At 43.7% G+C, this 25,252-nt stretch overlaps 1 protein-coding gene across 2 annotated transcripts in view; it reads left to right on the top strand.

The window, feature by feature from the left end:
- Positions 1–633: 633 nt before the first annotated feature.
- The window catches only part of bcl11aa (BAF chromatin remodeling complex subunit BCL11A a), a 51,497-nt gene continuing 26,878 nt past the window's right edge, over positions 634–25,252 (top strand). The window contains exons 1-2 of one of the 2 annotated variants that reach the window (XM_036574302.1): positions 634–956; positions 4,563–4,898. In XM_036574302.1, the coding sequence (XP_036430195.1) occupies positions 902–956; positions 4,563–4,898 (391 nt within the window). In that variant the 5' untranslated portion in view covers positions 634–901. Of the gene's footprint in view, positions 957–3,899; positions 4,111–4,562; positions 4,899–25,252 lie in introns of those variants that run through there. The other variant, XM_036574303.1, reaches the window with a different exon arrangement.

The raw sequence follows: 25,252 nt of genomic DNA, 5'->3' as shown, positions 1-25,252 counted from the left end.
AACTCGTTTTTGGGGGGTTTCTGTGGCAGGGCTCGGGGACATGAGGCGCTCTTCCGATACGCTGAGACTCCGTGCCCTGGTGCGGAACCTGTCCGTCTTGTTCACGCGCAACCTGATCGTTTGTTTTTCAGCGCAGGTTCGCCGTCGCTCTGCGTCCGTTTGAACTCTACACTTCTGTTGAACCACGAGCTGAACGTGCGTTTCAGCCGCTGTGTTCGTACTCGCTAGCCCTGGTCAATGTCCACTGAAGCAGCTTCTATTAAAGGTTTCTTTCCCCCTCCCCTCGCATAGCGCATGTCCAGCCCCCCCTGAATCTCATGGCCATTGGCTTTTCGTGGTCCGTGTTCCTACGTCCACCCCCTACACACACACGCACACACACAGACACACACACTGCACACTGCTTTCATTAAACTCTCTCTCTCTCTCTCTCTCTCTCTCTCGCTCTCGCTCTCGCTCTCTCTCTCTCTCTCGCCTCTTGTCCGGCCCCCTGATCTTTCTGTCCATTGGCTTCTTCGGGTCTATTTTTCATGTCCAGCCCCTAATGAGTGTCCATTGGTTTTGTTATTTCCACTCCCTCCTCCCACTCCCCGGCTTTGCCCTGCCCATGTTTTGTATGTCTGTGTCCATCCATCTCCTGACGTTCAAGTTCGCAGGGACGTCACGTCCGCACTTGAACTTGCAGCTCAGGGGGGCTTTTGCCATTTTTTCATCTCTCTCTCTCTCTCTTTTCAAAAAAGCCATGACGGCTATCCCACAATCCATCTTCCCAGCGCCATCTTTCTATTATTTCTAATTTATTTTGGATGTCAAAGGCATTGATGAAGATATTTTCTCTGGAGTCTCCCTTCTAACCCGGCTCTCCCGATGTGAACCGAGCTGAAAGCCACCACCAACCACCATGTCTCGCCGCAAGCAAGGCAAACCCCAGCACTTAAGCAAACGGGATTTCTCGCGTAAGTACAGCATGTGTGTGTTGTGTCCTCCTTTCCCTCACCTTTTCTCGGTCTCGGTGTGTAACGTGCAGTAAAGAGGAAAAAAAGCAGCTATCGAGGAGCGAAACCCGGCGAAGGCACACTGGACAGTGGACAGCGAAGACCGTGGTCAAGTGGACTTCACTAAGGAGCGCGGCGAGTGTTGCCGTTCACGAAAGAGCAGGACGCGTACCTTCGTCTGCTGAAAACTTTTTCGCTTTCGTCCACACACCGCCCGCTGAAATTTCGAAGAAGTTCAGAGCGCGATTTTCTTTGTAAGCACGTGCATTGCATTCCGTGCCCCCGTCCGTCCGTCGCTCTGACCACCTAAGACCCGTCAAGGTGCCGGACTGTGGTAGGTATGCAGCTCCAGCCCTGGCTCTTAGCGCTTGTGTTGTGGAGTAAACCGTAGCTCTCGGCTGCGAGCGATTCTGGGCAGGATTTCCCCCCTCTCGTACTATTTTTGGAAGATTTTCAAAAAGTGGAAGTGGATTTTGATTGGGAAGAAAAAAAAATCTCGTGTCCGACTGTTTACAAGCGCGGCGTGCGCGGTACTACCCACCGGCAGCAGCGCTGCAGCGGAGACACTCATCGCGTATTTGAAACTAAGCTCACAAACCGGCTCAACTAGAGCTTTTATACATACAGCAGTGTTTTTAAAACTTTAAGCGCTGCTATTTGAGAGAGAAAGCACGTTGCCGGCTGTGCTCGAGTCGATGTCGAGGAGCAACAGGAACACGGCTTAAGTGCTAGTGTTCTTTTTCCCTGTTTTTAACTCATATTGCATGTGGAGAATTTCGCTTTCCGTTTAATTAGGTATACCTGGCAGTGACCCAAAGATACATCAACACGGTACTGTAATTTTAACTTTTTAAAACAGACGTTCGTCAAAGCGTTTTAAATTTTTAAACCAAAAACGGCTAAATATTTTCGGAACTCCGTTTTTATGACTACACTCCAAAAAGTGTTCGCACACACTCGAGGAGAATTGCGTTGTTATGCAAAGTCGGCCTATTTCATATTTTATAGCCCCATAAGCATGTTCGGGAATATGGCGATGATCCTATACGAAAGCACACAGTTATTGTTCTTCTCTTGACTCGTTTTCTTCAGACCACACCGAGCTCCAAAAGCATTAGGCTCCCCTTTACGTGATAAACATGCTTGACACAAATCCCACGTTGTTGTAACGTTGTAACGTATCGTGTAACATTATTGGGTTTCCCCCCCACACACACAGGCTGTTGGGTTTCAGTGCCGTCTCCAGGTCGCACGCCAGTCTCTCTCTCTCTCAGCCGTGTGTGTCAGCCGTCGCTAGGAGGCACACTACGATCAGAAACTGGAAATGAACTTGAACCTGATCGATTTTGCCGCCACCTCTATCTACATATTTGACGATAGGTTTGTAAGAGAGGGAAACTTGTTATGCAGACCTGCAGCCTATTTCACACCCGGAACCACGTGCGTTATTTAGTGGATTGCAGGTGAAATTTTAAGAAGTAGGTTAATCAACTGAGAAGACACACACAAGTTTAGATAAACTTGACAACAAAACCACATTGACGCTGTGGACATGGCTTTTACTGTCAAACACCAGACGAACGCTGGACAGCAATTACTTTAATTCAGAAAGAACACTGAACACTGTAAACTGAGACTTCAGTGACAAGTATTATGTTTTTTTATCCATTCATTCATTTTCTCACACCATATGCGATCTGCATTTATGAACTGCCAATATCTATGTATATATTTTAATTTTCGATTTTCCTGATCATTCTTCGAGCTTGATAGGATTTGAGAAAACTTGGGAAATAATAAATTGCAGAATTTTATTTAAGTGCGTTTTCAGACCATTTCAGCCTTTGATACAGGCTTCGGTCTGTTTAATTGGCTTTAATTTGATTTAGACCAGCTTAAACGGTTCTTTTCTAAACATTTCAACTCTGGTTTAAATGGGCTGTCTTATTTAGTACACTCGATTGCAGTACCACTACAAGATTTATAGAAAAAGATGAGCTGCTTATTCTCTTATAAATTGTATGACAGCGTAAACATGCAGATTGAACGTATATTTATCAAACATCTGTAATTACTCAATCCAAACGATTCCCATAAGAATCCATCGTTGTCTGCATTATGATGATTAGTTATATGTATAAGTAGAAATACATCAGCCAACTGCATTCATAGATTTGCATTTTAATTAATCAGCCTCAAATATTGGAAGGGAACTACGGTTAGAATATGAACGGAAAAAGCAGACCTAAGAAAATGAACGGCAAAATGAAGCAGCTCTTCAAACAGCCCCAAACTTAATATTTCCTAATGGTTTAAGTTCCTCTTTTAAACGCGTTTGCCTGTACGTGGTGAGAGTTAAACGTGTTAATCCACGCAGGTAAAAACGCAGGGCGCTACAAAACCCCCCGCTGTTCTCCGGAAAGAGCCAGCGTTTAAAGAAGTAGGCTACGGACCAGCCGGGTTTCAGTCCGTGCTGTCGTTTTGTCCGCGATCAAGCGCACATGTGGTGAACGTCTGGGTGCTCAGTATGTGCTTCAGCATGAGCTAAAATCGTTTAGCCTCATTCTCGCAAGAGCTCAACACCTTAAAACAGAGAGGGGAAATCAAAATCCGCCTTTATCAGTCTTCACTAACTAAAATGAGGATCTATTTTTTGATCCTCTGCGGTTTTAAGTCCATTAAAGTGTGAGATTGGCAGCTTAGTAAAGAAGGTCAGGATGCTTCGTACTGGGAAACTCACAGAAACACTTCGAGTGCGATAAGCACTAAAACACTGCTCTTCTCTTCCACTTTGGTAGCATGTAGTCCTGTATTATCTTTTTCTCCAGCTGGAGGAAACTTTATCACGACTAAAAAAAGTGCAGTCACCGATGGTGTGTGAGGCATTTTGCTGGAGCCGTTTGGGAAAGTGGTTATGAATGAAATAAAAGTATCGCGCATGATCTTGCTTTGGTTTGCACATATCTTTGGTTCATAGCCTACATGTCTGTTAACCACGTCCTAATGGGTTTTTCTTCACATGTGCGCACATACAAACTTGGAGAGAAAAGAAAGAGAACCATGAGCTGAGTGGTGTTGCGTTGCACTGTACTAAATGCTGTCCATGCATAAAAGCGTTAGTAGTGATTTTTTTTAACTGTATTTAAAACTTTAAAATACCAGATTTTGTCTTTAAATTGAAATATGCAGTTCACTGTAATATTGGTTAATTGATGCAAATCTTTCTCCCTGAACTAGAGCACAGCAAATTACTTTTAATTTGATTAGGATATCATTTTTTGTACAATTTAATGATTTCATAATGCTTGGATCTATGGAGAGGGTCCAGAAAAGGGAATTTGAAGGGGAAAATTAAAAATTCTCAAGTTAATGAGCTAATTGCGTCAAACAATCTTTGCACAGAAATTCTTGTGTCAAGATAACAATAATCTGTAATATTTGGTTGATCTGAATTCTCTTTCAAATTGGTTGTGTTCATCTCAACACCCCTAATCGCTAATTTTCTCTCTGTCTCTGTGTCTCTCCCTCATTCCTTGTGTCTTGCACACCGATGCTTCCCGTGAGCAGCCGAGCCGCTGTCGTCTGTGGTCTCAGAGGAGAGGCAGGAACAGCACGGGCTGGTACAGGTCGCTCCGGAAGGGGACCAGGATCTGCTTACTTGCGGCCAGTGTCAGATGAACTTCCCTCTGGGGGATATCCTGATTTTTATTGAGCACAAACGGAAGCAATGCAATGGCACCCTGTGCATGGACAAGGCAGTGGATAAACCCCCTTCGCCTACACATGGTGAGCTGAGGAGAGCCTCCAACCCTGTAGAGGTGGGAGTCCAGGTCACACCGGAGGATGATGACTGCTTGTCAACATCTTCTCGAGGAATCTGTCCTAAACAGGAGAACATTACAGGTAATCACAGCCCAGAAGACTCTTCCAAATGACATGGCACTCATTGGAAAGTGCAGTAAATGAACGGAGAGAGATTTTGTGTCCTCGGTTGCATGTTGTGTATATGTGTGTGTCTGTGTGTGGGTGGGTATGTGTGCTCAGGATGTCTGTGATGCACACTTTTTGCGCTGTGGAATCGAGTGGATGTGTAGGCCACATATCGCACACACATGTTCTCTCTCCGTGGGGTTTCTCGTCCACAACTCTGGAGACACATATCAGAGTGTTGAATATTTACGAGCTGTGGGGTTGGAGGATTGGGGGCTTATATATCATACCATTGCATGACTCTGTTAGAGCACGAAGATGAAGGAAAAAAAAAACATTCTTTGTTCTGATTTATTGTCTAGGGCTCATCGCAGTTTGGAATCAGCCTGGCTCTCACTCTGCACTTTGACTGGGTGGGATTTTGTTAATTAAACTCAGTCTTACTGCATACATCATGCATCTCAGACATTGGCTGTATGCTTGTTTTGGCACATGAGTGAGTCTAGTATTACCTCTGTTCCTTTGGTCTTTCTGAGCAGTTAACCAGTTAACCTTACTCAGGTATTACCCTGGGATTCATTCTAGTTTAACGAAGTGGTGCTTTTTTCCATAGTAATCAAATCCAGTCCGGTGGTGAAGAGGCCCATCGAGCCTTGATTTTAAGTTGCCGTTTTGTGATCAACCAAAGCAGAGCACTAAAGGGTGTGTCAGGAGGACAGCACATCCACGCCAAGGGAATTAGGGAACGAGAGAGAGAGAGAGAGAGCAAGGGAGAGACAGGGCAGTTTGGGTGCTGGAGGGCTGGTTGGAGGAGATCGTAGTGTGACAGGAGAGGCCATCCCCTCAGTGTGTGTCCACAGGCCCGTGGGAAATGCCTTTCTGCGCTGCTCATACTCTCTCATGTGGTTTCCACAGATGCATCTTGATTTCACTGCGGTTTTTACACGGCCACATCTTATCCATGTAAATGTATGCCTGCACATTTTCACTTTCTGACCAAAAAAGTGGAAAGGAAATGGAAGGCCATTCGGTTATTTTCAGATGTTAGGGGACAGTCACTTATTTAAAGAATCCTAACACCACTAATTATTTGTTTTAGTTTTTGCGTATTTTAATTAGAATGAGTTTTAGTGCTATTTTAGTTTTAGCACTAAATAAGGCATGGGAAAACACGGAATACTGCAACGGAAACAAAGAACCAAACAAGACAGTTTATCACTTTGATTGTAAACAACCTTAAAAAAGAAATGTCTGGAATCCAGTGTGTTAAAATGTGACCCAAGGTAGTCATAAGTCTCCCCGTGCCTTGAGTAGCTAGCTTTAGTGAAGTAAGCCATTATTGTTCTTCATGTAACATTAGAGATGTGATCTTGGTGGCTATATGAGTGAGTATGTGTGTGAGTTTGTGGCTGCTGGAGGTGATTTACAGAGAGCGTTTGTTGAGAGAAGAAAAAGTGTGAGTGAGTCTCTCTAGCCTGTTTTTCTGCCCTGGCCTCACATTGGGCCATTCTCTGGTCTGCTTCGAGGATCAGGTTCCGGGAAGCGCCTCAGGCCCAGTCAGTCCCATCTACAGTCGTTTGGGCATCGCCCTCATTGAGGGCTAATTATTGGTTACGCAGTTCTATCATAGAGGTGTTTCTGTTTCCACTTCTCTTTTATGTAGTGGAGTCAGTGAATCTTAAGGAACAATAAAAACCCAGGGGCTGTGAATAGAGTCAAATGGTGCATGTGGGTTTACTGTGGTTCCAGTAGCCAGCACATACATTTGATTGATTTAGGTTTTAATGGATAAGGGTGGTAAGCAGGGTCAGCTACGTCTAGTTAACCCCTTTGTTTTAAAGATGTTGATGCCATTTCAGCACAAATTATACAACCCCTTTAAATGCGCAAGCTATCGTGCACACGTCTCTTGTTTCTGTCAGATGCTAAACTGGGTTATTAAACTCATTTACATCATAATGTAAAAGGGTTCAGTTGATAGCGTTGGGTCACTGGTATTATGTGTGCTTCTTATGTTTTAAAACAGCTTTGTGGGGAGAACTTTAACAGCTTCTCAGTGTGTTATTGAATGAGCTGCCATGACTGGTCAAAAGAGTTATTAATTAGTCTTATTGCTGATGGTTTCAGACATAATGTCTTCAAGGTTAGCTTAGACTGTAGGTTACAATAAATGTGTAAATGAAAAGTATGTGCATAGGGGAAATTTTTTAAAATAAAGAGAAAAAAATGGTTTGCCTCGAGACTTTAGGAACGCTATTATTATTATTATTATTATTTTTATTATTATTATTATTATTTATGTATTATGTTTTATTTGAGGAATAGTGTTCCTAAAATAAAGTCAGTCAGACATATAGCTAAACAGGTTCAGAGTGTTGTTCAAACCACCAAATATGGAGTGCTGCATGTGTGATGTAACATCATAATTTCCATATAGAGCAGCTCAGTAAGACGAAAGGCAGTACCTGTCACAGAGGAATGGACTCTGAAAAGGGGCAGTCGAGAGGAGTGTGTGTGTGTGTGTGTGTGTGTGTGTGTGCACTGCCCCAAATAGGCCATGTATCCTGGTTGGGGGGCCCAGCCAGAAAGCACAAGGCTAATCGACTCTGCAGCCTTCTCTTCTCTTCTCTTCTCTTCTTTTCTCTTCTCTTCTCTTCTCTTCTCTTCTCTTCTCTTCTCTTCTCGACAGTTTGATGTGGACTTCAAACTCCTGTTTAACTGTACTGTTTTATTCTGCTCATCCCTAAATGAGATTATATATCCAATCCTGAGATTCGTTGGCAGAGGGGGTAAAAATGAAAGCAGGTTGTCAAAAATCAGGTAGTGCTTTTATTTTATTTTTATTTTTTTTCAAGTTTTATTAATCATTTGTTTATAAGAGATCTGAATGTGGACTGTTGTGTTTTTGGCTTTATTCTATTTAAATTATAAATAGTGTAGTTTAATACACAATGCATGAATTTGATGAAATGCAACAGTTACGCAAATAACATCCTGCAGTCTCCTGTTTTGAGACACATTGTCCAAAAATATGTCTACATGACAGATTTAATTTACTTTGGCTCTGAATATGTGGCCATTTGGAGTGGTGAAGTTTTTTAACAGGCAGTTTCAAGACTGTGTCCTGCCATGGTGTCGCTTTAGAAATTATGACTGCTCTGCAATAGATCAACCGATTAGTTCAGACGCACGCTGCAGCCATGCAGAATGGACCTCAATGCAGATAATTGTTTTTTAAATGGTCTTTGCTAGGCTGGCTTTCAACGGTTCCAGTTCTCTGTCTCTCTCTCTTTCTCTCTCCCTCTCTCTCTTTTTCTTTCTTCATAAGGCTTTAGCCGTCAGTGTAAATCAGGGGCATCCAATTAATATTGAATCAATTACACTGTGTGCGATTGCCTGGCGTATGAGCTGCCAGCAATTTTCTGTGCCAAAATGTGACCTGGATGAGTGGCTTAACAAAGACCCCTGCAATTTGAGCATTTTTCCCCCTTTATTCTTTATTGTCTAGTTTTGTCTTTTTGAAATCACCCACTATGTTTGGGTTGTCTGTCATGATCATAATTATCATCAAAGCAGAAATCTTCGGATTCAAGAGAGAAGCCTGACAAAAAACATTTTGAGCAGATGCGAAGCCTGTGCAGTTTGCTGGTGGGCTTGAACATAGTACCTTTCACAACCAATGCAATCTACAGCACTCCCTTGAATCTCTCTGTCCCCCTCTGCTATTGCATGTGGACGTGAGCATGTGTGTGTGCATGGCATCATTGTGACGACAGACGTGATAAATGGGTGGGGATGTGCTTGCTGTAGAGGCCCTTGAAGATGTGGAAATGTATGTGTGCGTGTGCAGAGTTGTTTTGGCATTACAAGAGCGAAAAATCCTTTTATTTGTGCAGAGACAGGGGCAGAGAACGATGTGAATGTGTGTGTATGCTGCAGTGCTTTCACCTCTGAATACACACAGCCACCCATACACCACATCTTCCAGCATGTCTTTTTTTCCCCAATATCAGAAAAATGAATTATCAGGAAGTGGCTCGCCGCATGACAAAGAAGCATGTCTTCGCCAAGCCGTGATGGTGTGCAGTGCCTGCAAAGGTGCTCTTTATGAATATGCATTGAAATGGAAGCTCCTCTAATTTTCCAAAGAATGCGAGATTTTATTTCTTTTCACTGGCATGATTGCTCCACAGACTCCGGCTCTGAGAGTCCTGTCCTCCTGTCTAAAGAAACTGAGGCTCCAGACCTTGCCACTATGTATGTTTGTGTATGTTTGTGTGTGTGTGTGTGTGTGTGTGTGTGTGTGTAGACTCACAGATATACCTGAAAGTGTGTGCTATTCATGTATTCATGAGCGTTTTAAATATATTGAAAGACCGGAATGTGTGTTTGTGTACATGTGTGTATGTGTGTGAGAGAGATGCGTAACGCTATCCTCAGGGATGATGTTTAATAATGGTGCATGATAAGGATTAATTCTCTACTTCTAGAGCAGTAGGGTGTTTGGGTGGCTCTCACTCTGAGCAACACTCACAGATGCATTGCGATATCCAGCATCCTCGGCATTGATTTGCATGATCCAGTCAGCTGTGTAGTGTGGAGGGTACATGGGCTTTGTTCAGTTGCTCTTTTCATTTAATGGACCATGGCGTACACACATTTGTGGGCTTATGATTTTTTTTACTGCCTTAACCCTCTACTCTAAAAAAGGAGAACAGTGATGCCCCTTTTGCCCCATTACAAAAAAAAAACAACAAAAGATGTTTTCATTCGTTTCATGATTTACCAATTCTATAATGATTATTCATTTTCTAAGAAAATTAATAAATGTAAAGAAAAGAAAATAAATCTTTTTTGGTCTTTGAACCCCAAATCGTAGTAGACTTGTCCTCGTCACCTGGTTTTGTGGCAAAAGCCAGCTTACGGGAAACAAAGGTATTTAGTAGCCAGACGGGCACTGCCTGGCACAGTGCCACTCTCTCTCTCTCACCACACAGTGACGCTTCTTCCCTGAGACCCTCCCACCCCAGGACAATGGCGGCTTCTCTGTAGCGAGAAGAGAAATGCTCATCTCTTATACCTCTGTTCATCTTGGATCACCAGAACATGCATATAGTGCATTCTTCCTCTAAGCCTGGCTGGTTCAGTGTTATTTAAAGAAATTCTGATGAAATAAAAGACCCCTATTTTCTAACCGAGGCAGAGATATGAGTAGTTGCTTTCTATTAATAAACAGGCAGTACTTAGTAGGTTCAGGTAACAACGGCCTTTCGTTTTCTACAAAAAGGAAAAACACTGAAGTTATACTTAGAAGTGTTTTTGCCAAGCTCCGGTGTGTGTGTGTGTGCATGTGTGTGTGTGTGTGTGTGTGTGTGTGTGCATATGTATGTGGCTTTGCCTGCTCACATGTTTGTGTGAGTGTGGATGGATGTGTATAGACCCACCAGGTTCTGTCATAGGGTAGCTCTCAAATTATGTCAGATGTTTTAGAGAATGAGTCCATAAAAATGTTTATGTACTACAAAGTGTATTTATAAATCCCGGTGGATTACAGAGTGGGCTTTTGGAAACACCAGGGGAACGGTGCAGAATTACTGTGCTACATCTGCGTGTGTGTGAGTATGCTTATGTGTGTCTGTACATTTGTACATTTGTTTGTGGTTACTGAGAACAGTGTGTGTGTGTGTGTGCGCACATGTGAGTGTATGTGTCGGGTGGGACGCGGTACAACATGAAAGGCTACGTGAGTTGGCAGTGTTGCAACAGGACATCCCTCAGAGGACGCTGCCAGAGAAGAGTTGGCACAGAGCAAGACTGGCGGCCTAGGGTGGGCTACAGTGAGGCCAGCTTTTACTACTGTGTTTACCTTTACTGTTTTACTGTACACACACACGCACACACACACACACACATGCATTAGATTACATCGGCCTCGTTTTGTGGCAGCTTGCCTTCAGAAACCAGGACTGTCACTGCTATGTCTCTGTATGTATGTGTGTGTCCATCTATTCTTTATTTTCTTCTTTTTCTTTCTCTCTCTTTCTCTTTCCCTCTCTCTCTGGTTTCAAAGGGCAGATGAAGCTGCACTAAGTGTGTGAGGTCACCTTGACCAGCAGTGCCACTCACTTTCAGCTTCTGCCAGCCAAGACGCTCAATGCGATCAATTCATCAGGGCTATAATGGTTACAAATGGCAGAAGTTGAGTCTCTGAAGACACCTTCAGGGCTGTGCTTTTTTCTTTTCTTCTTTTCTCCTTTTCTTCTGGCTCTGTTTCTCTCAATTGGCCCTCTCTGTAGTACTCTACAGAGATAAAGGCTACCTGCTTACGGTCAACCAGTTACATAGTTTAGATTAAACGGAGACTGAAGTGTTATGGCCTGTCAGTGAATCTGGACTGATTCCACCCAATGCTCAGGCTAAAGAGCCGGAGCCTCACTCCACTCAAGTCTATGACACACCCCTCACACATGTGCCTGTTTAAAAGAGTGTGTGCCAAGACTGAAATGTGTGTGTGTTTCTATTTGTGTGTGAACTGGTTGATTGCCTGCTGATGTTAGTATTGGGCACTTGCCTAGTTTTAGCAGATTTCTATGTGTGTGTGTGTGTGTGTGTGTTAGTAAGTGCATATTCATGGTGTGCCTGTGTTGTGGCCTCAATAGTGGAGGTAAATAGAGGGAGTGTGTCGACTGAAATGCTGCAGAAGGAAAATGGGTCTTGTACTTTTGAAAAAGAATCATGACTGCAGACAATGGGAGAAAATGTATTTTCGTATATTTGCATATTCACAATACCAAGTAACATTTTGAATCAGCATCAAATGCACAAAAATTGAATGAAGTAGTTATGTGTCCTTCCGAGATTAACTGTGTTTTTGTTGCTGTTGTGTATATGACTTACAAAGCATGTCCTAGGAAACAAATACTTTAACAGAAACATCTGCTGATATTCAGATAGCATCATAAGTACTCGCTGTAACTGTATGTGATGGTACTTTTACAATTGACTGAAGTGTAACATACACCTACTGACCTTTAGAATAAGTACATGAGCATGTGTGTACACGTGTATCCTGTGTTGTCAGAGTACTTACTGCTTTGTGCCTGGTCTAGGTTCACAAGTCTTGTTAGAGCAGCAGCATAATCCTGCAGTGCACTGGTTGGGCCTGTGAGGGTCATGACCCCTCACCCAGCTCAAGAATGCCTGTCATACACCCCCCCCCGCTCACCAATAAGTTAATTGCTTTATTTTTAGATGATCATAGGATGAAACGGGCCAAACCCTGTGGAAGGCAATTTAATTACATTTTTATATTTTAACATGATAATCCATGATTTTTTTTTTTCCCAATGACAATGTACTATGCTTTATATAATCATTTTCCCTGTCTCAAAGGAGAATCCTGTCTGGGGTTTCTTCATTCTGATTCTTGCAGTATGTTGTGGTATTTCAAAAAATCTATGGCATGTCCTGCTAACTAAAGTGCTGATACAAATTCTAGATAGTACTACTAGTGTTATCAGTGTAGCGGCTGCTACACTCAAAATAGTATATTGCTAAATTATGCCACACATTTCTATTTAATCAAATAATGTGGAATCAGTATACACAGATTTTGTAACCTCAAACAACAAAACTGAAACATTTCAGTCCAATTTATTTGGGTTAATTGGAATGGAATTCTCTTTGGATCAAAATAATCAGTCTGCATTCACTGAAATGTAGCATTCATTTTTGTCCATTTAACATAAACCAGTTAATTTAATTAGCATCGACTTTTCAGTTTGTAAGTCAAACAACCCCACTGTAGTGTAATGTCCCTCTTACTCTTACTCTTAATCTATTCCTGCTTTGTCTACTACCTCTATCACCACTACAGTTGTCATTCTCATTGTATTTGTGCTACTGGATAGTAGATTATTGAATACTTTTCAGATTATCATTCATGATGACATTATCTCACCACTGGGAAAGAGCAGTGTTAATGAAATACCATTTCTCCATTCTGCAAGAGTTGGGATGATAAGAGAGGAACTAAGTAAGGTAGATAAAGCCGGGCGTTGCAGTGAGTCTGGAGTAAGAGGCATGGAGACTGAGAATTATTGCACTGAAGATTCTCTGAACACGCGCACTCACTCAAACACACAAACGTTGGTGATTGCTGTTTTCCTGTTAATTTTGAGGAAAATGGTGCAACATGCACTTAAAAACACAGAGACAAATGTGAGCACATGCCTGCATCCACATACACATTCACACATACTCTCTCTCTCTCTCTCTCTCTCTTTCTCTCTCTCACAGACACACATGTGCACACACACTCACATACATACACATAAAGCCTCTACTTCCTGACTGAATCTTACTGATAATTTGCTCAGGCTCATTTGAATTTTAAGCACTTCTTTAATCTTCAAAGCCTAAATTGCTTTATGAATATGCATGGTATGGGCAGACTTTAGTTCATTACCTAGTTGTAAATTCTAATGACCATTAGATCCTCTCAGTAATTGCCAATTGTTTTGCATTTTTGATTGGCCTATTACCATGTGCATTCCGAACACATCAGCACGGCCTGTCAGACCTTCTGCAGGGAGCAGTGTGTGTGTGTGCTTGTGTGCGTATATGTGTGTGCGCCCCCTTACACAGGGGAGGGGACACTACAGAAAAGAGAAAAGGTGGAAATTGCTTATATGGCTTGCGTTTTGTTTTTTTTTTACGGCAAAAAATGGAGGATGTAAATGAAAGCAGCGTTTTGCGTGTGAAGATTGAAAGTTCACCAGGAGATTTGACATATTTAATTTACATGATGACTCTGCACCCCTTCATTAATGCGCTTTGCATACGGTGCTGCAGTTAATCACTGCTGATCAGCCTCAGCACGGCAACACACACACACACACGCACACACACACAGCACCACACTAGAGCTCTCTCATCTAGCCTTTCTTACTACAACACCAGGTTCTACGTTTTACATTCTCCATGGCTGGGGGATGGACATGTGTAAAGCTGAGTAGACAGCCAGACCTTTATGTACCCTCCCACTTCTGTGTGGAAGCAGATGTTGACCAGCCTCTACACACACACACACACACACACACTCTGTCACAGCATTGCTATGGTTTTAATCTTTTGTGCCATTTTGTGAGTGATTTGTCTCTGTTAAATTGGTGAGACTTAAAAAGGGAAATTCATTTATTCTTTAATGTCATTCTCTGCAAGTAAGCATGTTGCTATAACAGGACCTCTTCTGAAAAAAACGCAGTTGCTCCACCAGACCTACACACACCCTCAGACACTTACACACTCACAGGCACACATACCCCCACATGCCTTGCTATGTATCTGGCTGTGCACTTCCCCGAAGACAATAACTTCCATATGCAATAGAACCAAAGATAAAAAAAGGACAAAACAAAAACAAAGATGTCAATCAAATGCATTCTTGCATATTCTATAATGAGCTCCAAAAAATTGAAAATGAAAGAAAACTCAACCAAACAAAACAGTAAAAAAATAAATAAATAAAAAAAAACAACAACAAAACAAAACAAAAACTCAAGGGGGTAATTTCTCTCTTTTATATTTTTTTCTTGCTGTACATTTCGTTGTTGTTTTTTTTTTCTCTCTCTCTCCTTTTCTCCTTACCAGCTTTCTGTGAAGTGCTTCAAGGGAGTGCTGAAACCTACATTGTGATGAAAAGGAATTTTTAATCAGGGGAAAAAATAAGTTGTGTATGGTGCGGTGGAGCGCAGTGCGTTTCTCTAATGGACACGTTGGCGGAGGGCGGGAGAGATGGAGGGAGGGGAAGTGGAGGGGGTGTGGGGGGGTGGTTAGTGCCTGGGCCAGGGGGACCCAGCAGGCACTGTTTCCTCAGGACTCTTTTAGCCCTACCCTGGCTGTGAGCACGCTTCAAAGTTGTTAATATTCAGCTGGGAAACCGTATCCAGAACACAAATAAATTATTAAGTGCATGAACTTTTTAAGCAGTAAGATGAACTGATGGGGCACATCTGTGAGATCCAGGGTCTTTTTTATTTGTGTGTGCATGTGTGTGTGTGTATGGGGGTGGGTGGAGTTCTGTGTCCCTGTGTATATGTGTGTGGTTTGTAGTGGTGTGGGTTTCTTATTGTGTGTAAGTGTGTGTGTGTGAATATATGTGTGTGTTTAAGTGTGTATTATATGTGTGTGTGTACATGTGTCTGTTGAGTGGATCTGCCCTCTTCGACTTCCCGGCCCTCTGGTCTCCGGCCAAGGGCATGCATAATTGATTCCACACACGCTATCATTTTCTTGATGTAATTGCCTTAGTAAGATATGATGAAATCTAATGGATAATTTAGCGTTCCAAAATGGGTAAAGAAACAGTGAAATGACGCTGGAGGTTTAGTGAGCCGAGGGCGAGAGAGAGGACAAGGTTCTGTCCAGGATCTCTTACTCTCCACTGCTGATCCACTTATTACAGGCTGATTAGCCCTCCATGCTCCCTGATTAGTTGACTAGAAAATTGATCATTCTCTCTCTTTCTCTCTCTATCTCTCTCTCTCTCTCTCTCTCTCTCTCTCTCTCTCCCCGCCTCTGCTCTTTCCTTCTAACTTTTAAGTCTTCTCCTTGCCCTGTCTGTTTACCTCTCATTAGTTTGCTTATGTCTGTCTCATTCTTTCTTTCAGTCTTTTTTCTTTTTGATTGCAGCTCCTCTTGATCTCTACTAGTTGATGGAGGCAGATGGTCTTAATACTTAGAAGTCTAGTTATTGTTATTTTGCATTCATTCAGTTCACATTACATACTTATGTATACTTAATTATGTTAATAGTTACAGAAATGTGATATCGGCTGAATGTTCATAATTCTCACGTTTAATAGAATTTTTCTGCTTTTTTCAATGAGGTACAAGTAAGAAATCATTTTATAAAAATTATAAGAAGTAATTCCAGGTATAAAAACCGTGGGAGACATACCCACTTAAAAATAGAAATTTTTAAGTGGTTATTTGCTTGGAGGTATTAGGAAAAAGCACTTTACATTACATGGAGGTTCTTCAACCTCCTCTAACTCACACTTCTAATTTACAACAATGGTTTTTAAAGAACCACCCGTCGAAAGCTTTGTGGAGCATAAAAAGGTTCTTCTATGGCATCGCCATTTTAGCTCCTGTATTTTTAACAGTGCAGGTGGGTTAACATAGCCATGGTGGTTGAAGAGCCTTGCGGCTCTGGGGAAAGCTGTTTGTTTTGTGAGTGGCGCGTCCTGCTCAGAGTCCTGGACTGCACACAGTTGTAGCTGCAGATCATTGTGTGTGTGTGTACGGTATGTGTGCGTGCATGTGTATGAGAGACAGGTTTAGATCCTGGCAAAGGCTCTGGACTGTTTGTTTCACAGCGTTGGGTTGTGAACCGTGTCTGTTTGTGCTCTGAACAGGAACCTATCCCCAAAGGACGCTGCTGCCTCCAGCCTGTTCCCTGAGCTTAGAGTGTGCACACACACAAGCACATACGCTCATACACCCAAGCAGTATGAACTTGTTCTGCACATTCTTCCCTTCAACTCTCAGAACACATACTACCAGTCTGGAGGACGCTTTATGTTGTTGTTTAAAGTACAAGGGGTGCTTTATGTTTTTCTGCCCGAATCCTTGTTCAGTATCAGATAGCTGCCGGAACAATAGGCCCAGTGCCATGTCAGCCTCTGCTTGTTGACAGCGGCCAGTAACAATACTCAGCACTGGTGTGTCCCGTTGTGAGCACGGTCGTTTAGAGAAAGCCCTGACCTTTTTGAAAACTTGCCAATTGATTTAATAAGTATTTGTGAAAACAGAGACTGTGTTACACAGTAATGCATTACTGAGCAAAACTAAGAAAGGGACCTGTAATACCACCATTGGTTGCCAGATGAAACAAAAAATAAATTGTAGTAAATGAAAAACAACACTCGCTACTTAAATCCCTGTAAGCAACTAAAATACAGTTTCAAACTTCCTCTGCTATCCTTTCTCACCTCATACAGTCTCTCATTCCCTTGTTCTTTCATCCTTTTTTCCCCCCACACTTAAGTTTCATTCTCTCCGTTGCATGTCATTCCCTGGGAAGATCCAGACGCTGCATGTGTCTCAACACGTCTGGGGCTGATGCTAACCGTACTTCAACTTGCTCTTTCTTTCTTTCTCACTCTCTCTCTCTCTCTCTCCCTCTCTCTCTCTGTTCTTTCTTTTTCCCTCTCTCTTTCTTTTTATCCTTTTTTCTCTCCTTCATCATGAATTTGGTTGTGTACGCTTAGAGAGAGAAAGAAAGACGAGGGATATATCCAGACCTCAGAGGGACTGGTCAAGCACATCTGTGTCTATGAAGGGCCATTGAAACGGGGGCGCTGGAGCAGAGGGGGCAGCCACACAAAGGCAAAATTGTCCAGCGGTCCCATTAGTCTCCTCAGGCTCAGTGTGGTCAGACTGGCTCAGCCAGACAGGATGATAGATTGCTTTGTCAGGGGTCCCAGGGTGTGCCCTGAACCTGAAGCACTTTGTTTATCTTGAATAGAAAGGGAAAGGCACAGGAATAATCTATGTCTAGTTTTTTTTTTCCTGGGAGAAAAGAAGGGAGAGAGAGAGAGAGAGAGAGAGAGAGTTTGGGAGAGTTGGAGAGAGCAAGAGGGAAGGAGGGCATGGGAGGGGAGGGGAGGAAGAGTGTGTCGGTTGGAGGGGGAGGGGTGAGGCCTTACGGTGGTTGTCCATTAACAGATGAACTTGGCTGAAGTCCAGACATTTGATGAGACAGTGTCATAGCCTGTGCTCTTTCTAGCCTTTTCAATCTCTCTTCTGCTCTTCTCTCTTTCACGTTTACTGCCACACTCTGCCTCCACTTTTTCTGTTTTTCTTGTTCATTTTCGTCCGTTTTTATCCATATCTATTCCCTCCTTACCACTGTTGCCCCTTCTCATTCTCTTTCTTCCACTGTACCTGCTGACGATACATCAACGGTTCCTTTTTGGCTAAAGGCAAAAAACAACGCTACACTTCTCTCTGCCAGCACATCCCTCTCCGTGCCAGAACCAGTTTAGACCGGTTAGCTGGCCTTGTAGCCAGGGCTCTGTCATCTTGCCTTACCTTGGAGGACTTCTGGAGAAGAAAACAATACACAAAAAAGAAAATGAAAGCCTAGTTCTGATAAGGGCATTAACCTGTGGATCCCCAACAGTGAATGAAAAGAGGAGGAAGTAAAGGAGGGACTCAATTTAACACGAAAAAGGCTTATCAGGAGGGGAAAAAGTTATTTTGTAAAAATTACATTTCATGAGTGCCCGAGGTGCAGCAGTTTTACTACGAGCATTTAAAGTCTTTAAAAACTGTCAGGCAGAGGTCGGAGGCTGGAGCAGGGGAGCACACAGGACACGGCCGGGCTTTAGAGCCATGTGTGCTGAGCTGGAAAGGGCCACATATTGAGCGTGCCCTAGCAGGGGCATTTCCTCTCTGCTGCCTGTCACTGCCGGCTGTGCTCCAGCATGACTGGCTGCCTGGCTGGCGCTCGCTAAGCAGCGCTGGACCCCTGGACCCTGATGTATGACCCACTTACTCCAGTCAGTGGCGGACGCCATTGATTTCTCCTCTTCCTCTGAGGAATGGCCAGTGAACCCTAGGCCAGTGCTGACCCAAGCCCAGTTATTCATCACCCCAGTCCTCTCCCCCTCCCTTCCCAGGTCCAGCTGGAAGCCAGTTTCATGACTCAATCATTTCTTTCCAGCTCAGGCCCTGGCTTTATTTGGGATGGAAGACGCTCAAAGGAGCCCGGTGCCAATTTGTAGTTTGGCGAAGCTTTCTGTTATTGATTGAGCATGTCTGGTTCTTTAGCGTAGGTCACTTAACCTCTTTCTCTGGCTCTCTTAGCTTTGCGGTTGTTGATTAACCAGGTCTGGCACTGACCCTCAGAGGGCTATGCTATGGTCCTAATAGCCACTCAGTTTCCCTGGCCTGTGTGGTTCAGTGGAGTGTCTGTGGTTGTGCTCTGAGTGGAATGGAGGTCATATGGGGGGAAAGTTGGTTCCTGTCTTCAGGAACAGAGGGTCATAAATGCGCTCCCTCTTATCACAGGCACACCCCTCATCTCCACCTGCTGCAAGCTGCATAACAAAGGTGAATGGCACATAGAGGGCATAGGGCAGTACTGGCCTGATTGGTGGTAAACATCTGCCTTAGTGCTACATTAAGTGCCATATTATTGCCCTGCAGCCCTCCACACTCTACACTCACACACACAGAAGCATTGTGCTGCCAGTCCCCCACTGGACAGTTATTGACTGATTTATTTGTATGAATGACAGAAGTAATGGTTCAAATGTTCAAATGCAATGGTTCAAATGTCCAGACCTGTTTCTGGATCACGCCAGAAAAGTCATAGGATGACATCAGTATTCCTGATTATATAGTGTACATTTTAGTGTGTATGTAGATTAATAGTACAAATGATTTCTTTTAGATTTAGTTTTAGTACAGCGTTTTCTGGCTTCTTTGTCTAAATATGTGTCTGCTGAAAGGGAGCAGTTGGTCCAGAGCATTGATACATGGTGGGTTTTTTTTTAGATAATCTTTTTGGAACCAGCTAAATTTAACTACAACATTCTCCAGGGGCCAGGGCTAGCTGACCAGCATATTAACATATCTGTGTTCAGACCAACTGTGAAATGGCTGTAACAGGGTAAGTGGCTGTGAATGTGTATAAGCTATAGAGTGGAATGTATTAGTAAATGTTCTTGCTGAATGACTTTGGTCGTGGTCTGCATAGAGAGGGGTTTGACAGCATTGTCCCAAGCTGCTACCTGGAGTCGTGTGTGTGTGCCATGTGAGCCAGCTGCCGTTACAGTGCATGTTAATTTTACGTCATGAAGAGAGAGTGGCTACGGTGCTGCTGTACATGTAACAGGATCAGGGTCAGAGAACTAGACCCCCCGGTACAGATGCAGCCATGGGAGAGATACAGCTTAGTCAGCCTGGCCTGACAGCCTACTGGGTATGTGAGGTTTGAGACAAGGATAATAGTTACGAAGCAAAAGAAACATTATTTTAACTTGGTTGCAACAGTTGCTGTCTTAACGATTAGCAGAACAATTTCATCCCACCTTTTATTTCTTTGTATTTGAGTAGTTCAGATAGGGGTAATATTCCTACCCCCTGATCAGATCAGCATTGGCCAATTCTTCTAACAGAAAACTAAAAATCAAAACCGCAAACAATGTTGATTGGTCCACCCATGCATTAAACCCATCTGAAAAACAAAAGTGGCTGTGCTACCACTTCCGCTCCTCTTTTTCCCAAGGCTGTCTTCTGTTCACTGAGAGCAGGGTGAGAGTGGAGGGCCGGGAGTAATCATTGTCCACCGCGCCACTGTGGGCTGGCCGTACTGCTGCTAATGCCAGGAGGGAGGCTGGGCTAATGGGGTCGGCAGTAGCAGAGGGTGATGTATGGATTATGTTTACTGTGGCATATTTTGTTTCTGCGTGGGGGCCAAGAGATTGGGTCCGATGATAAATGCACATGCCCTCCAGATCCACATGGCCACCTGTGGTCGCTCGCTGGCCACAGTACAGCCTGCCCCCTTGCTTTCCAGTGCAAGGGCATTCACCATGGTGTAATTGGCTTGAATTAAAAAGGGGGCGAAATTGCCTACTTCTATTCTGGATTTACTTTTGTGTTATTCTAACCTTTCTGTGTTATTTACTGCCAGTGTCTGGCGATGTTACAGAGGTGTGTTGGTCTTGGACACAGGCTCATCCAACGTTAGATGTTTCTGTTTAGATAAGCAAAGATGAAGTCTCTCACTCTTAATGTACGAAATACCACAATATACCACTGCATATTTCCGTTGGAGCTTCTCTTCATTCCGGGAGCATACTAAATCTGTGATGGAGTGAGAGAAGCTGGACAAGGTTTTTTGTTTATTTATCCTTTCCTTCACTCCATTTCGTTTGTGCGCTCTCTCTCGCGCGCTCTCTCAACTTGCTAAGACGAGTCTGGGGAATGGCTGAAGTATTTGCAGCATGCTTGGTTTCAGCTGCTTTCAGAGGCCAGAGGATCTGTAATGTTTGCTTTGGGCGGTGTGGTGTCTTGGTAAAGTGCCTTTTATTAACAGTTTGCCCAAATGAGTGTGTGTGTGTTTGTGTGTATGTGTGGCGTTCCTCTGCTAATCTTCCTGCAAAAGGGCTATCAGGAGCCACATCAGTGCCCTTAATGGAACCTGATAGCTTCATCACATCTGCCAAAACACTCTGATCCTGCATATGAGAGTTACTTTTATGCATATTCAGATGTGCGCTGAATTTGTTCAATTTCACAGTGCACTTTTTTGGTGTGTGGCTCAAAGGCAGACTGAAAGGACTGGAGCTCGGGCGATATGGTTTGAATCAGAGCAGGAGCTGGTGCCAGTCTTTGTGGAGTGGTGAAGCAAGTATGTGAGTTTGATCCTGCTCCACTGTCCTCCCCCCCTTTCCCGAGTGTTCTCCAGCGAGGAGTAATCAATAGCAACAGTGGCTGACTTTCTGCCTTTGTCTGCATCCCTCTGTAGCTGCTGAGACAGTTTTGACATCTTGGCGTGCCGCGGGCAACTCTTCCTCCCTCCCTCTCCCTCTCTCTCTCTCTCTATCTCACTCTTTCTCTCGCACTCTCTCTCTTTCTCATTTTCTCTCTCTCTTTCCTTCTCTCAGCGTGCCAGCCTGGCTGCTCTTTGTTCACTGTTTTACGGCTCCGGCTTCCCAGCGCACACACAGGGGCCTGTGTAGGAGTGTTTCTCCCTCTCTCTCTTTCGCACCCTCTCTCTCTCTCTCACTTTTTTTTTTCGAAACTTTCCATTTTTATAAGCGCGCACTGTTAAATGCATTACTCTGATTCCATAAGCCATGCTGCTCCGCTCTCCAGAACTGACAGTGTGAACTCCGACCCTGCCAGACTTTATAGCCTTTTAACAGAAAGTTGTTAATGCCTTTGATAAGTTGCCGGTCGGACGCATGTGTGAGGCAGTGGGCATTGGGGGAAGAATTCTGGGTAGAAGGTGCGTGTGTACGTGTGTGTGAGTGTGTGTGGGTGACCTCAGTGCTGGAGCTTATGCTGTATCAGTAGCCGTACAGTCTTTGCCTCTTCAGCTATTTTTACAGTTGTAGTAGTGCTTGTGTGGTGACTGCAGTGCTACTGCTGTCTGATACGACTGCGACTAATGATTATTACTCAAATCGATTAATCTATTGGCTATCATTTGATTAATCAACCAATGAACCGTTATGCCTTCTGCTGTTTTGTCTCATTTTGCTGCAACACTGTCATCATTCAAAGTTTGTTATGAGCGACAAGTGATTTATTCTTTTATGGTGCAGCTAAACAATAGAATCTGTTTCACCCTATTATTACCTCTTGTGTTATGCAATCAAAATCTTATATCTTCAAAATAGTGACTTTACAGGAGAAGGAAAAAACTAGACGTTTCTATTGGTCAGTTCATCATGAAATATTCACACAATGTAAAGGTCAGTTGTATTTTTTTCAAATGGTGTATAAAAACAAATGAATTGGCACCTACAATAAGAACATTATAAAGTATTGTAGCGCGCAGTTGTTTTTAAGTAAGCAGCATGTTCATGCATCGACTCCTCATAATCACTTTCATCTGTGATTATTTAACTTTGTCAACTAATAGCCTTCTTCTCTGACTCTGGAGCTTTCTGGCCAAGGATTGAGGAGATGGCTGCAGCAGATAGGCTGAAGGAGTTCTCTCTCTGAGCTGGACCTGCATGGCTGCTGTGTTCTCCAGTCTCCAGCTCTCTCTGGCCCTCTGTGGCTGGCGGCCTGTTTGTTTGCGTTGTGTGAGGCTGAATGGGGCGGCAGTAGTGATACTGGCCCCTTTCATGTCCTTAAAGGCCAACTGGTCACTGGGGCCCAGCTCTGTGCCAGAGAGAGCTCTGAAAGCCTGTCTGAAACTGACACCAGCCATCACACTGCAGAGTGGCACACACACCCAGCACTGCACATACAGTCTTTTTTGCGCCACATTGACAGTGCCAAGGAAATAGCTTTTAAACAGTTGTTTTCTTAATTGTTTTATAAATTGCAACTTTCAGTTTACTCAAATTTTAACGTCTTGTGGTTTAGGCAGGTGTATGGTCCCCTTGGGCCTTCAGTATTTGTGTTTGGGTGAAACAGACACACACACACACACACAGCTGCACAGGATGCTGTTCTGATGTTGCACATGGTTGATTCATGATGACCACTGGGGTTTCACTTGCTCTGAGCTTCTCCTCTGTGCTCTACCTCTTCCCTCTCTCTCTCTCTCTCTCTCTCTCTCTTTCTCACTGTCTCTTTCTCCCTCTCTCTCCTTCCTCTGTTTTGTTTTGTTCTCTTGGCCTTTTGTAACATAAAATACCCCTGTTGCCACACACAGATGCACCTTTCTACTTGACCAGGCAGCTCTGTGTGAGCCGTGTTAGCAGAGGAGCGCTCAATTCTCTGGTGACCCTCTCTGCCCTGCAGTCTAAAGGACTGGCTAATACTCTTCCCTCGCCTTTCATCCCCCTCACTCCTTTCTTTCTTTATTTATTTCTTACACAGAAATGGGAAAAAAAAGGTTTAATCTTTGACATTGAGTCCGCCCAGGCCCTGGTGCAGGTGAGAGAGAGAGAGGGAAAGGGGAAAGAAGTGATAGAGTAAGCGGGGAGAATAAAGGAAGTGTACTGTGTATGGAGCTGAGAAGGCCTCGTCCGGCGGGACCAACTAACTGTTCAGCTGGCTGCCTGATCAATAGGCTGTGGGCCATGTCCCCTTTGCCCTTCAGAGAGGACTGACCTCATCCATCCATCGTAGCACACACACTTATACACACACAGGTGTGAGCACTGCCTAGGTCAGCTGGGTATTCCGCACTGGCCACTTAGATCTCAGAAGATATGTGCCATCATGCAGCTTTCCAGTAGTAGCACAGGCAAAAAAACAGTAAGAGCTAATATGGATTCTTAGGGCAGACACAGTTCATGATTGATTTTTCTGTGAGAGAGAGAAAGTGAGAGAGAGCGAGTATGTGTGTATTGGGGGGGATGGTAGAATTCTCCTGGCCACTGAATGGTGGTAACTTTGCTCAGACGCTTTTCTGTTTATGAGCCCTGTACTGTATTCATAATTTAAGTGGAGACCTTAGCTGCTCAAACGAGGGAATGCACTCCTATCATTATTCATGATCCTCATCAGATAACCACTAATAACGGCCCTCTATGCTGGTCGCTCTCCACTCTTCAGCAATATTCATTGTGTAATAGACCTAACAGCCTTAAGCAAATTATCTCCCATGTATACATGCCACAAGGCTAATATAGCACAACAAATTTATAGCAGGGCCGAGTAGCCCGCGCGCCTTCTAATGCAAATAAATCCGGCCTGGCCACTTCTCATTAGCCGGCGTGTAGTGCACGCTAAATCCTGCTTCTATCATGTACTCCACCCCCCCAGTGACCACGATCTGCCAAGTTGCAGAGGCAGGCTGCCAGTATTAAGCCTGTGATTCCTCTCAGCCGTCATGTGTCAGCATAGAGAGAGTGGCTGGCTCGTCCACTGCCAGTGACACTGGTTTAGATGAGGAAGGTTAATTTGCCTAACCCGGTTCCCCCCACTCTGTTCTCTGTACGCTCCACAGCCCCGCCACAAACACTCACTTCTGCTATTCTATATATACCAGACCCTGAGCCTGGCTAGTGTTACCCAGCTGAGGCCTAGGACAGAGCAGAGAGATCGAGAGAGTTTCAAAGGACCAGAGACACTGCCAGATGAGTTAGGGGACTCTTAATCATTAACGTAGTGTGTATGTTTGCATGTGTGTTAGGGATTCTTTTGACCATTAACTGACTATCATTAGTTGGCGATTAATTTGATAAGCCAAAAACGAATGACTCTGCCCATCAAAATATTAATTATAAAATGGATAGTTCCGGTCCTGAAGTATGATTTGTTTAGACACATTCGAAGCCATTGTACATTACCTGATATACGCATACTTAAGAGCGCACACATCACCTGGATTCTGTATTAATGCACAGAACTAAGGGGCTGACAATTATAATATATTCATGTGGTCATATATTCATACAGTGATGGGATACTGAAAGGTGTACATGTTATATTGAAGGTGTATGATGATATATTTACCACTCGTTCCTGGCCCAAGTTAAAGCTGTGAGCGTTTGCCATGCTTGTCTTGGTGCTTGTGATGTCTCATTAAAAGCCTTTACTGTCTAAGTGCTTCTGGTGTGGACACTCTGTCTTTCTTTTTCTCTCTCACTCTCTCTCTCTCTCTCTCTCTCTCTCTCTCT

This window comes from Colossoma macropomum, unplaced genomic scaffold (genome assembly GCF_904425465.1).
Source record: "Colossoma macropomum unplaced genomic scaffold, Colossoma_macropomum, whole genome shotgun sequence".
Taxonomy (NCBI): domain Eukaryota; kingdom Metazoa; phylum Chordata; class Actinopteri; order Characiformes; family Serrasalmidae; genus Colossoma; species Colossoma macropomum.
The sequence above is the reverse complement of the archived record's forward strand: the minus strand, read 5'-3'. Positions and strand labels throughout refer to the sequence as shown.